Below are 13,234 nucleotides of genomic sequence, written 5' to 3'. Positions count from 1 at the left end.
AAGGCGGCTCCGTGGTCAGACCTCCACCCGAATGGACCCCCAAGGGTCAGCACATGACCTCCACTCGCCCCGTGCAAGCTTCTCTGAACGTGGAGATCTTTGGTGAGGTTATGGGCAGGTCTGCGTGCCCGGGAGCACCCGGGCAGGGCCAGGCCAAGGGTGGAAGTCTGGGTGACAAGCCTCTCAGAGCACCCCGGGTTCACGTGCACAGCCTCCTGGGTCACCCCAGGGTCTGCTCTGACCATCTGCAGGGCCCAAAGGAAGCGGGGCCTGGCCGAGCTGGCCACACAGCCCAGGAGACTCACCGTCCAGCCACCACCGTCAGTGCGCATGTCACAGTAGACCTGGAAGCCGGCGGGGTCGTGTGTGGGGAAGACAGAGTAAACGCCATCCTCCTGCTGTCCACTCAGGAGGATGTCCAGACAGTCGCGTGGCCGAGAGCCTGAGACAGGGAAGACCGTCAGGGCACTGGGCCTGGCACCCGTGTCCCCCCACCACGGCCCCCCGCGCCGTCCCCGGGTCTCTCTGTCTTGTCCGGCCATCCAGCAATGTCAAGTGGGCTCCAGAGCACTGGCCTTGGGGTCAGACCGTGGTTCTGCCTCTCCCTGGGTGAATCTGGTGAGTGAGCACCCTCTCTGAGCCTCACTTTCCTCATCTGGAAAATGGGTACAATGAGCTCCGCCTCATCAGGCTGGGAGAGGGGTCAACAGGAGGGTGTAGGTAGGGCGCTCAGTGCTGCCCAGCAGCAGGAAGTCCTCAGCAAACAGCAGCAGTGTTTCCTTGTTAGTGGGGCGGGGGGGGGACAATGTGGGGACGAACCTGGGTACCCAGGTCACCCAAGGAAGGCAGCCCCCACCCCACTCACCATTGGCGCAGCCCCGGGGCCGCGATCCCCTGGCAGGCGCCCTCTGAAGGTCAGCCTTAACGTGGGGCCGCCCCAGCCCTCGGTCCCTCTGCAAGGCGTCCAGGACGTCACTGACGGAGTTCACTAGGTGAGCCATGTGGCCTTGGCTCTCGGAGAGAAGCTGTGGAGCACAGGGTTCAGTGGAGCACAGGGTTCGGTGGAGCTCCGGGAGGGTGGAGCACGGCAGTGGGTGGAGCTCCAGCTGGGTGGAGCTCCAGGAGGGTGGGGCTCCGGGAGGGTGGAGCACAGGGTTTGGTGGAGCTCCGGGAGGGTGGAGCACGGCAGTGGGTGGAGCTCCAGCTGGGTGGAGCGCCGGGGTGGGTGGAGCTCCAGGAGGGTGGGGCTCCGGGAGGGTGGAGCACAGGGTTTGGTGGAGCTCCGGGTGGGTGGAGCACCGGGGTGGGTGGAGTGCCAGGGTGGCAGGGGCTCTGGTGGGCACACAGCCGTCCCAAAGGCGGAGGTGGGCTCCTGGTGGGATGGCAGCCCCTGCCCTACTCTGGCCCCCATCCGAGGCTGTCTCAGCCCCAGTGCTCAGAGGGCAGGGGCTCAGGTGGGAGGAGACAGAGTGGCTTCAGCAGACACCTGTGCCCCCGCTGCCCCCAGGCCCTGTTCTTCATCCATTTCTGTGCCTTCAGCCCAAGTGAGCTGACTAAAGGAGGCCCTGATGTTCAAAACCCCAACTCACCCACTGGCCAGTTACACAGCTGCGGGTGAGTGATTAGCCAAGCCTCAAAACAGGGCTAACCTGGCCTCGCTGGCCCAAGTGCTATGGGGACCGGTGACAACGTGGGGAGTACCCAGCACAGCGTGGGGCCCACCGCAGGCACTCAGTACTCAGTACCTGGGTGCCCACCTCACTGCAAGGCACCTTCCAGGTTACAAAACACCTTCACCCACCGTCTCTTCTGACCCCCCCAGCGAGGCTGTGAAGGCAGGGGTGACGGGTCTGCACTGGACAGGTGGGGCCCTGGGGACTGCACTCCCACCCATGCCCCATGGCTTTGACTTTCCAGGGCCCTCTGGTGTCCACCCCTTCACCTGCCCCCCACAGTGTTGCCAGGAAGGAGGGCTTGAGGCGTCATCCGCTTGTTACAAATGGGGAAACTGAGGCCCAGAAGGAGCAGTCCCCCGGGCTGCCTGGCAGGAAAGGAACGCTATGGGACCATGAGGAGGGGAGACAGGGTCACGGGCAGACTGCAAGCAGCGAACGTGGAGGCATGCTGGGTCTTTACACACTGAATCTGTCACTTGCCAGATAATAATAGCTCATTCGAAGAAGGAAAACAGAAATATACAGTGCCGGCAGTTTACAAAATATGATTCTCGACTTGTCTGGAAGCAGAGGCCCTGCAAAGCTTTTAGTTGCCCTGTAAGTTTCTCCTCTACTGAGCAGATGATTCAGTGGGGCTGAGGCCTTGGGGAGAGGCTCTGAGAGGGGTGGAGGGAGCATCGGGGCAGGGTGGTGGGTTTCTCCCTGGGCTCTATTGCAGGGTCCAGTAGACAGGCCCTGTTGGGGGAGCCCTGCAGAGGGATGCAGGCCGCCCGAGGGAGCTGGGGCAGGGGGCCACCCTGCAGGGTGTGTGCAGCAAAGATCACCGGGTGCATTGGTTAAGTCGAATCAGTACTGCCCATCCTTCTGTGACAATGCAGACACGCTCGAGAAACTCAGGCACGGCTGGCTCTTGCTAACGGGCAAGGAAGACCTCAGTTTAAACCAGCAAATGATTAAAGTTGAAAATGTACATATAAACATGCCCCGAATTAATGGGGAAAGTCAGTCCCTGCTCGCTGAGCCGCACAGATGCATTAAAGAGGAATTGGCAGCTTTTAGAGGCAGTGAAATCGGAGTTGCTGCTTCCGGCACTTCTCAGTTGTTTGAGTTTAAACAAAGCACTTCGCCCCGCCGAGCCTCAGTCTGTCACTCCGTAGAATGGGGTAATGATCCCCACCTCCTAGGGCTATTGTGCTGCACAGTGCTTATTAACACCCGGTGTGGACCCAAAAAAAGATTTTCAGTGGCGGTCCCCCATGGGCTGAAACTTCAGTTTACAAACAATTTCCACCATCATAATAAAAGAGGTGCTGATGTGCAGACAGCCCCTCTCACGTGCCATACGCCAGCCGAGCCCTGTACAGCCACGAGCTCCAGCATCCTATCAGTTATGGACTGTGCTATCCCTGTGTTACAGGTGAGGAGGCCCAGCCCAGGGAGGGCACCTGACATGCCCAAGGTCCCACAGCTGGTACCTGGTGGAGCCTTCACTGTGCTTCACTGGCAGCCCCGCCCCCGCCTCCCCCAACCCCTGCCCAGACCCCGAGGCGCAGAGCCCACCCTTACCTGGATGAAGCGGCCCTGCTCTCTCTGCAGGGCGCTGAGCCCCTGGCCCAGCGTGCTGTGCCCCTTCCGCAGCCCCACGCACTCCGCCTGCAGCTCCGAGGCCCGGGCCAGCAGCCGGGGGAGCTGGTCAGCCAAGGTGTCCAGCAGCTCCCGCTCCTGTTCCCCCGCCAGCCGCGGCTCAGGCTGGCGCTGGCTCAGCGCCTGCAGCACGGAAGCCTGGGCGCCCTCCAGGCGGGCGAAGCCGTCGGCGAGGTCAGGGCAGCGCGGGTCGATGAGGATGTTGAGGCGCGAGCCGTCGGCCCTGTCCACGGTGACCAGGGCGCTGTTGGCACCGGCTGGCCCGGTGCTGACGATGGGCGGGGGCGCCGTGCCCGGCGCATGGGCGTGGTTCAGGAAGAGCACGGCGCCGGTGACGGCCACGGCCAGCAGCACAGCCAGGGACAGCAGCACGGTGCACAGCGCGTAAGTGCAGCTCGGCCGCTGTGGGCCAGCCCGAGGCACGTGGACACAGAGACAGAGGGACAGACGGGAGAAAGAGGGGGCAGCATCAGGGGCAGGCCGGGGCCTCCAGCTCTGCCCGGTGAGGAGGGCCCAGGCAGCCCTAGGACGGGGCCGCTGGCCTTTGTGAGGCCTGGACGAGGCTCAGAGGGTCCCTTTCTTGGGGATGGGGGAAGGGAGTCACACAGAGATGAGAAACAGAGTCCCAGAGGGGAGACAGAGACAGGAACACACCAAAGATAGCAAGATGGAGAGAGCGAAAGTTGTAGGGAGACAAAGATGGAGAGGATGACAAGAGAAACAGAGGCAGAGCTGGGGAGACCGATGGAGAGAAAGGCACCTTTCCCTCGCTGCCCCTGCCCTGGCCCATGTGGCCTGCCTGGGGTAGGCGCATCTCCCCATGTGGAGCCCTCCTGGGTCTGGTAAGAGCGGGAGGTGGAGACTCCCACTCTGCAGCCAGACGGGCTGGACTCAGGTCCCCAAGCTGTCATTTCCTGCGGGGTGACCTTGGGTGAGGGACTTCACCCCCCTGAGCCTTGTTGTCCTCATCTGTAAAATGGGGGCAATAATGACATGCCCACCCCATATGCTGGTGCCCGCTGTGCAAACTCAGGAAGAGAGCTGTAACGGTGACAGCAGCGATGCTACAAATCATTGCGCTGTCTCAGCGGAATGAGTGCCTTGGGGTCATGGGCGCCCGTCACTGAAGGTCCCTTTCAACCCAGAGCACCCACATCCCGAGTCCTGAGGCCGTTGCAGGCGCACAAGGCTGCCACGAGTCCCCAGGCAGAGGGTGGCCACCTGAGCATCTCCCCTCCCCCTTTCCTCTCCTTCCTCCTCCTCCCCCCCACCTCTTCACAAAGCACCCTCTCCACCCCCCAGACCCAGTAGGGACTAAGAACAAAAGAAGCTGGAACCCAATGCAGCTTGTAATTAAAGGAGGCACCGTGATGTATAACAAATCCAGACTCGCTGGACCGAATCACGCATGGCCCAAAGGGAGCTTGCAAAGCCATCACTGAGCATTTGACACACGGGGAAACTGAGGCCCGGAGAGGGCCTGGGGCTTGCCCACAGTCACACAGCAGATTAGAAGCAGAGCTCAGACTGGACCCTCAGCCTCCTGCCTCCTCCCAGGGCCAGGCATCTCCTACCACTGAATTTCCCCACATTTTCAACTATCTGAATCCGAGACGCATCTTTGAATGGGTTAGTATATTAAAGCAGTTGGAGCTGTGCCTGTCATGCTGTGTTTACACAATAAATATTAGCGGCTTTTATTATCTCATGATCAATGTGCACAGAGCATCTGGAGGTGTTGGGTTTTTTTATTTTCCACCCAAAGTGCTATTTCTGTGTCATTGATGCTAGGATGTACGTTCCCTGTTTTGTTTATTTTTTTCCCTTCATGTTTTAACATCTCCGATGTTTGGGGGGAATCTTACAATTGTAATTGACAACTTTCCTTTCTTTCTTGGTGCTATATAAAATAGCCTCTTACATCCTGCGTTTTACTATGAGAAAATATGGTAGAGCAAACAGCTTCTTTTCCATAAATTCAAATTCTACAAGTAACTCCTGAATCTCCTACTTGGCACCAGAGGAGGATGAGGGCAGGGGTCTGTGTTGTTGGCAAGATGAGGGAGAGGATTCCTTAGCCTGTCGCTGCAGTGATGGGATTCAACACTCCACCCCTCCCCTCTCCACCCCTGCCCAGGCCCCGGGGGCACATCCATCCTGGGCTCCCCACACCTACGGGATTTACTCCAGCCAGACCCTAAGGTGTCAGCTCCCCTCTGTCAGCTCTGCACAGTCTGCGCCCTCAGCCCGAGGCATCCACTTCCTCTGCTTCTCTTCCACCGGCCTAAACTTGATCTCTTCCTTCAGGGCTCAGCTGGATGTCACCTCTTCCAGGAAGCCTTCCTGGACTGTTTCCTCAGCCCTTCTCCCGGTATGGGTGGGGCTCTTCCTCTGTGTTCCCACAGCCCTCCCTCCCCCCACGGTGGCATTTACCAATACAGTCATCACCTTCGACTTCATTCATTCACTCAAACACCTGTTCAATATTCCTCGGTGTCCCCATGAGTCAGGCTCCAAGCCAGTCCCTGAGGAGGACAATCAGGGAAAATCATCCCAGCCCTGCCCTGAGGGAACTCATGTCCCGTGAACTATGATTCTTACCCTCTTTCGGGGCACGGATCCCCTTGGGATTTTGGGAATGTGATGAAAGCTGTGGATATAAGGAAATCTGGGACTTGGGGGCCTGCAATGCCCAGGTCCAGAAAACCTGCCCTGGACCATGAGCCACAAAAGGCACAGAGTGGCTGGTTGTTGGCTTGATGGAAGGACAAGCAGAGGGACTAAGTCATTTCTCCGTGGCTGGCCTGGGGAGGAAGCAAAGGCCCTGGGACCTACGGTGCTTGGCAGGGCAGAGGCCATGACCTCCACGCTGAGCCCTGTGCCCACCTGGGATGGCCTGGCAGAGAATGAAGGCCACCTCCAGGCCGCCCCATCCCTGTCACTGTGGGTCAACACGTTCCACACGGGCAGGCACTGCCTTAACACCGCTAATCCTTGAGTGCGTACTGTGTTCCTGCCACTGAAACCTCCAACACCCCCCTGCTGTGGTTGGATTCATTTTGCAGATGGGAAAACTGAGGCTCAGAGAGAGAAGACCCTTGCCCAAGGTCACACGGGAGGCAAGCCAGCATTTGAACCCAGGCCCGGGTGACTCTGGAATCGCCCATCTGTGCCGAGGCTGCTTGCTAAGCCATCTGACCCCATTCCTGCCTCTGCCAGAAGTGTGACTGGGGTTTGAGAGACAAACCCTGTGTCAGCAAGTAAGTCCCTGTCAGGCCCCTCCCGGAGTCCGCTGGGAGACACCTTGCCCCGAGCAGCTCTGAGCGACGTCCTCCACTGGAGAGCATTAAGGTCCCCAGCTGGCGAGGCAGAGTGGCCAGCCTCGTCCCTCCTGTGTCCCAGGACCCCAGCCCTCTCGGCATCCGCTTCCACCCAGGCCCTTGGTCCCTGGCGGGAAGACAGAGGGCGCAAAGGAGGGGAGGGGCTGGAGAAGGCTACAAGGTGTCCCCTGAGGGGCAGGGGGACGACGAGCCCGGAGATGAAACAGGCCACTCAGCAGAGGAGAATTAGTCTTCAGAGATCACCTGAAACATGAAGTGCTGTTCACTTTTATAGGCTGCCGCTTACGTGCCTTGCAAAGAAATCTGCCCGAGATGATAAGGGGGGGGGGCTTCGGGCGTGAGCAGCCCAGCAGAGCGTGCGGGGGTCTGGCGCTTACTCATCAGCCCTTGGCCGGGGCTGAGTGGGTGCCCACACCCCTGGGATCTGCGGGAGGCGGGAGGAGGCACACAGGGCCCCCACCTCTCAGGGGCAAGGTGCCTGGAGATCGGGAAGGTATCCCAGGCGGTGGGCCTCAGAGGAACCAGGGTCTGAGACCCACTGCTGGCATGAAACACCTGTGTGAGCTCCCGGCTGGAGGGATGTGGCTTCGTCCCCTGTGTGACCCCCAGTGCCGGCCCACGGTCCAAGGCTGCCCGGGAAGTCCCAGCCAAGGGGAGGACAAGATGGGCTCGTGCCAGGGGAGGTGGGGGGCAGGAAGCCCCAGAGCTGCCTCGGTTGAGGGGTGGCGCCCGTCCCAGCTGCCTCCTCTGAGTCCCCAGCCTCCAGAGGTGGCCACGGGGTCTGGCGGAGGACAGGAGAGCTCTGGAGGAAGGGGCTCATGGCCACCGTGCTCCGCCCAGCCCGCACCCCCTTTTCTTCCTTGTTTTTTAAGGCAGCTGGGTCGTGGTCCCCTGGGTAGGCTGAGACTACACTCCTTGTACCAAAGTGGGAAGAAGAAAGTCTCCCCCCCTGGGGGAGGCCAGGCAAGGCTGCTCCCAGCCCCCCATCTCCTAGGCACACCCCGGCCACTGGCAGCACGGCTGTTCATCGTGGCAGAAACACGCTGTGTGGCTTTGGATTGGGAAAACCAAGGGGGCCGTGGTGTGTGCTCTGGGCCCAGCAGGGACTCAGAGCTGCACATGGGCTCACGGATCGTGCAGGGGGGGGGCAGCCCAGCCCCTGCCCAGTCTAGAGCCTCTGGGGGAGTCTTCCTCGCCTCTCCCCCGGAGCCCACATCTGCTCCCATGGCCAGGCAAATGACTCCTGACCTGGGCTGGACTCCGATCCCCTGACCCTGGCAGAAGGGGGATCCCAGAGACCCCTTAAAATGAGGAGCTGGATGTTCTGCTCAAAATTCTGGGGTCCCAAAGGTGTGGGAAGAGGGCTCGCTGGCTTGTTCTATGCGCCCTGAGGAAGAGTGCCCTGTCCTGCCTCTTTTTTTTTTTTTTTAACATAAATTCATTTATTTTTATTTATTTAATTTTGGACCAGGGCTCGAACCCGTGTCCCCTGCCTTGGCAGGCGGATTCCTAACCACTGCACCACCAGGGAAGCCCTGTCCTGCCTCTTAATGTGACCTATGCTGAGGGCCATCTGAAGCCTCAGGCCACCGGGAAGGCCCCGGGGGGAGTGGCCAGAGGTGTTCTAGGGGACAAAGAGAAGGGTGTGGGAGCTGCTCACATCCACCCCCTCCCGGAGGTTCCAAGCCCCCCAGGCTCTGTCACTCCCCAGACGGCACTCAGCTCGAGGTCCGTTTCAGATGAGGGAGGGTCTCCAGATGTTTCTTGTGAGGGTCTTGCTCACCCTCCCCACCCCCCCACAGCTCCAGGCCTCCAGCCCACGGAGCCCCAAACCAGGCTCGCTCCACCCCAAACCTGAGCCCTCCTGAGATTCCCACCCGGGGTGGCACCAGCCTCACCAGCCGCCCCCTCCAAAACCTCCCCGGGCTCCCCTCCCTCACCCCCCGCAGTCAGCCAGCACCTGGCTCTGTCCACTCCACCTCCTCTAATGCCCTGGTCCCCTCTGTCCCCGTGCCCCGAGCCCTGCCCTGGTCCAAGCCCCGTCATCTGCTTCTACGTCACCACAACCATCTCCCCGTTAGCCTCCCTGCCTCCTCCTGGCCCCGCCAACCAATTCCCCACCCGGCGGCCAGGGACGCTCCTGATAGCAAAGAGCCCAGGACACTCGTGCTCAGACCCTTCTAGGGCTGCGGAGGCCCAGGAGCAGGTCCCACCCCACCTCCCCCATACCAGCCTCAGCTATTGCTGCCCTCCTCCAGCCTCCGCCTGGTGGTTCTCTCCACCTCCCTGGCTTCTGTCATTTCCCCCAACACACCTTGGTGTCCCTGGAGCACAGATTTGGCAAAAGCTGTTCAGCTTAAGCATCACCTCCCCGGGGAAGTGGTCTCTGTACTCCCACCCCGGCCTCCCCTGGACTCCTGGCCTCCCCCTCACAGCCACACCACTGGGCTAGCGGGGGAGCTCCATGGGGCAGCCCGTGGCCAGAGGAGGGGCCCAGGAAATAGAAGGAGAAGGAAGGAGTCCTTGACTTGGAGCCCCTGTTCTTCACTTACTTCACCCTCCTTCTCTCTCAACCCAGGCACAGTGACCTCAACCCAAACCCCAAGCAACAAGACAATAGAGGCGTGTATTGTTTTCTTTATAGTGCCCATCGTGGTTTGTAATAATCCCACGATGTGAGTTTGTTCCTCCCATGAGACTCTAAGCTCCCGAGGCACAGGTTCACAGCTACATCTCCTAGATGAGGTAGGGACTCTATAAATAGTCACTGAGTGAATTAAATGCAGCAGGGTTTAGGTTAGACATCAAGAAGAACTTCCCAATGAGAATTTTTTTTCCCTTTCTGGAATGTTTTTCAAAGTTTTGAAAATATCAGGAGACATGGCCTGGGATAGTTCAGAGGTCGACATCCCTGTGGAGTGGCTTGACTCAGGGACTGCTCAGAAAAAAAGCCCTCCCCTCCCCGCAACAGGGGGAGAAGGTTACAGGGTGACTTCCTGCCCCACACTCCAAGACTAGGAGAATCATGTCTATTTCTAGATCCTTTTATCTGAGCAACTCCAAACTCCTGGCAAATATTCCACCGTAATCTCCTGCCCTAAGGCTGTGAGAGCCCCTTCGTTCTGCAAGGGGAGAAGGGAAGTTCTAACGAAGTTGGCACCTTGTCCAACGTCACCCAGCAAATGAGGAGCTGAGGCCAGACAGGCCTGGGACAGAGCCGGCCCGAGGCTGTCCCTGAAACAGCAACACTTGGATGCAGGCCCTTCAATGGCAGTGGGTGCTGCGCATGACCTGGGACCACGCACCGGGCGCTGGAGCCCTCTCCTTGGGAATTACATAATGTGCCTGAGTGGGCTGAGCCAAGGGCAGCCAGCCTCTCTCCCTGCATCTTCCCAATAAAGCTCATCGGCCACCCTGGAGGACCCAGGTTCAAGTCCTGGCTGTGGCTCTTTTAGCCTCAGTTTCCTCATCTGTCAAATGGGTTGATCGTTCCTGCCGCCAACCTCCCAGGGTGGTTTGACTAAGAAAGGAGAGATCTGCAAATGAACCCAGCTGGCACTCAGAGTGTGGCATTGGCATCTTTTCTGGAGGAAGTGTCCTGTTAAAGAACCTCAGCCAGGCCCTTCTGGAGGGAACTGGGTGGTCAAGTTGCTTTCCCTGGTGGGCAAAGGGGAGATCGGGACACTGACAGCCTGTAAAAAGGGACAGGCTGCTTTGAGAGCGACCCTCCTCAAGGGTGCACAGTGCTTTACAGTTTGCAAAGCACACCAGTATTTCACTCGGCCCTCGTTAACAGCCCTTGTGAAGTGAGGAGGAAGCAGGGATTGCTCTTCCCATTTTGCAGATGGTAAAGCCCAGACTCAGAGAGGGGGAGTAACTTACCCAGAGTCACACAGCATGTCAATAGTCAAGATGAAACTATTGGAGAAGCAAAGGAGGAGAGAAGGCCAGACCCAAGGGAACCAGGGCAGGTGAGGTTCTCTCTTCCAACAGCGGGCACAGGAAAGGCCTTGTCTCGTATCTGAAGCTTCAGGCAAGCCTGGAGCTGGCATAGGACAGCCTGTCTATATGCTGGATCACCAAAGGAGTGTAGTGGGGAAGTGGTGCTTGATATTGGCCCAGGCCTCTAGGACCAAAAGCCCTCAGCAGCCTCCAATGCCAAGGGGCAGACAGCTGGGCTCTGGCCTCGTGTCAGCTGGAATATATTTTCCAGGAAGCAGCGGAGAGGCTGGGGCCTGTCCAGGAGGCCTTAAAGCCACATTTCAAATAGATCCCCCAGAAGCCACCTCCCCTTGAGACACATCAGCACTTGCCGGCTCCTCTCCCACAGTTCCTCCTGGCAGGGCTTCATGCAGTTCAATTCAGCAAATATCCCTCAGCTCCCAACCTGAGCTGCATGGAAGGACAGGAGACTGGACTCAGGGGGCGACTCCAGGATGGGGGCCCAGAAGGAGTGCATGTCCACAGGGAGCTCCTGATGGAATAGGGACTCAAGGCTAGGGAACATGGCAGGGAGAGATAAAGGCAGCTGAGCAGCACAGGCTAAATGCTGCTGGGACTTCAAGGCAGAGCCACCAGGCATCAGGGAGGGCTTCCTGGAGGAAGTGGCATCTGAGTAGGTTTTGAAGTATACATAGGGTTTTCCTGAGTGAAGTGTGTGTGTGTGTGTGTGTGTTTGGGGGAAGACGAGAGAGCAAAGGTTTGGAAATGGGCAGTCTGGTGTGGGACCAGAGGCTGGCAAATGCCAAGATGACAAGCAACCAGTACCTGTAAGGAAACTAACGGGAAGGGAGAGTGGGCCAGGCTGGAGATGGCTGGAACAAGTCGAGGAGGTAAGACTGCTCTTGGTAAGCTGGGAGAAAGTCAGATCCCAGCAGGAGAGGACTTTTTGTCTGGGGCTGGCTTGGGTGTGCACCTGATTTAACAGAGGAGTAGCCCAGCCCGGGAAGGCATTGGGAGAGGCTTGGGGTCAGACCTGGCTTTGAATCTTTGCTCTCCTGCTAACATGCTGTGTGACTTGGGTGCAAGCCTCGACCTCTCTGAGCCACCATCCCCCTGTGACGTGGGCATGTGCATCCCTGCCTAGCCCCCAGGCTGCTGCAGAAAGTGAGATTGTGCAGACGGTTGGGAAAGGGCTTTGCAAAGTGTGGAGGCATGCCACGGCAGTGTCACTCCAGACAGAACGCGCAGGCTGCCGCTCCTGAGAGTGAGGGGCCGCCAAGGCCCGCCCCTGCCACCCCCTTCCTGCCACTGCAAACAAGAACTGTTCCTTCCCCAATGACATCTGTCTGGGAGAAATTTGAAATTTAAAACGGGCAGCTCCATTATTTCCTCTCCTTGCCGAGCGGACTCCTCATCTCGCCTGCCTGCACCAGTCCCTTGGCAGCCCAGCCTGGGGCAGCCTCAGGGCTGCCCCTCCACTCAGCTTCCCATCTCCAGCCCCCTCTCTGGCCAGTCCTGGAGCTCTGCCCTCACCCCCTTCCAGGGCACAGCCCTAGGCACCCTCCACTGCCCCTGAAGAGGCAGCAGGAAGGGTGGAATGAACAGACCTGGAGCCCAAGGATCCAGGTTCAAATCCCAGCAGAGTTGCATAGCCTCGGGCAGAAGCAACCCTCGCTGAGTCTTACTTTCCTTGTCTTAAAGCCGGAGAATCGCAATATCCAGTGTTCTTACATGAGGCAAATATTTATTGATTCTCTACTGTATGGGGTGGGGGGGTAGGCTGGCTAAAGTGTGAGGATTCAGAGGAGATGGGGGTGAGGGGGCGCATGCCAGGCGCCTAGCACAGGGGGTGCCCAGGGTGAATACTTAGTAAGTGGTTCAGATGCCCATTGTAGAGGTGAGGAAACGGAGACTCACACTTAAGGGCCGGTGACACTGTAAACTCCATAGGTCCCCTACTGCCTCTGCGCAGACGGGCACCTGAGTCCGTTGTGGAACAAGCGGGCTTCTGCAGGGGTGCCGCCCCCATCCGCAGCCCGAACCCCAAGTTCAAGCCTCCTATGGAGGAGGAGGAGAGGCGGGTGCCCGCCCCAACCCGGGCCTGTCGAGCCTCACGGGGGTACGCCCCAAACTCCCGCCCGGGTGCCCAGCCCCCCGGCCAGAGCGGCCACCGCCTCGCCCACCGCCCCATGTCCCCACGATCCGGGCCGCGCGTACCTGCGGCTTGTCGCGCGGCCGGTCCTCAAGTTGGGAAGCGCCGCCCACGGTCTTCCACCGGTCGTTGACCATCTTCCGGCAGGACTGGCGGGGACGCCGGGCGAGGTGCGCCGCTGCGGAGCGCAAAGGCGCCGACGTGGGCGCGGGCTCGGACGAGGGGCGCGTTCTGCTCGCCGGCTTCCCGCCTCGGTGCCCAGCGCCGGGGCGGCCCGGGCCAGCGGGCGTGCGTGTGCGGGTGTGCGAGTGTGTGTGCCTGCCGGCGTGTGCGCGGGTGTGTGCGGGCGACAGCGGGAGCGGGAGCGCGAGAGCCGCCGGCCGCCAGCCGCCTGCCCGCCGCTCGCGCTGCGCGCCGTCCCCGCTCCCGGCTCCCGCGCCTCCCCCTGCGCGCTCCTCTCCCTCTCCCCTCCTCCCTCC

General features: G+C 59.8%; 1 protein-coding gene across 1 annotated transcript in view; it reads right to left on the bottom strand.

Moving 5' to 3' along the window:
* The window catches only part of FIBCD1 (fibrinogen C domain containing 1), a 28,523-nt gene extending 15,631 nt beyond the window's left edge, over positions 1-12,892 (bottom strand). Inside the window, exons 1-4 of the mRNA XM_061200917.1 lie at positions 12,821-12,892; positions 3,243-3,722; positions 866-1,025; positions 306-442 (exon numbers count right to left, since the gene is read on the bottom strand). Coding sequence (XP_061056900.1) covers positions 306-442; positions 866-1,025; positions 3,243-3,722; positions 12,821-12,892 — 849 coding nt within the window. The remainder of the gene's footprint in view (positions 1-305; positions 443-865; positions 1,026-3,242; positions 3,723-12,820) is intronic.
* Between the last annotated feature and the right edge of the window lie 342 nt (positions 12,893-13,234).

This window comes from Eubalaena glacialis, chromosome 9 (genome assembly GCF_028564815.1).
Source record: "Eubalaena glacialis isolate mEubGla1 chromosome 9, mEubGla1.1.hap2.+ XY, whole genome shotgun sequence".
In the NCBI taxonomy this organism is placed as follows: domain Eukaryota; kingdom Metazoa; phylum Chordata; class Mammalia; order Artiodactyla; family Balaenidae; genus Eubalaena; species Eubalaena glacialis.
This window is presented reverse-complemented; position numbering and strand designations above follow the sequence as displayed.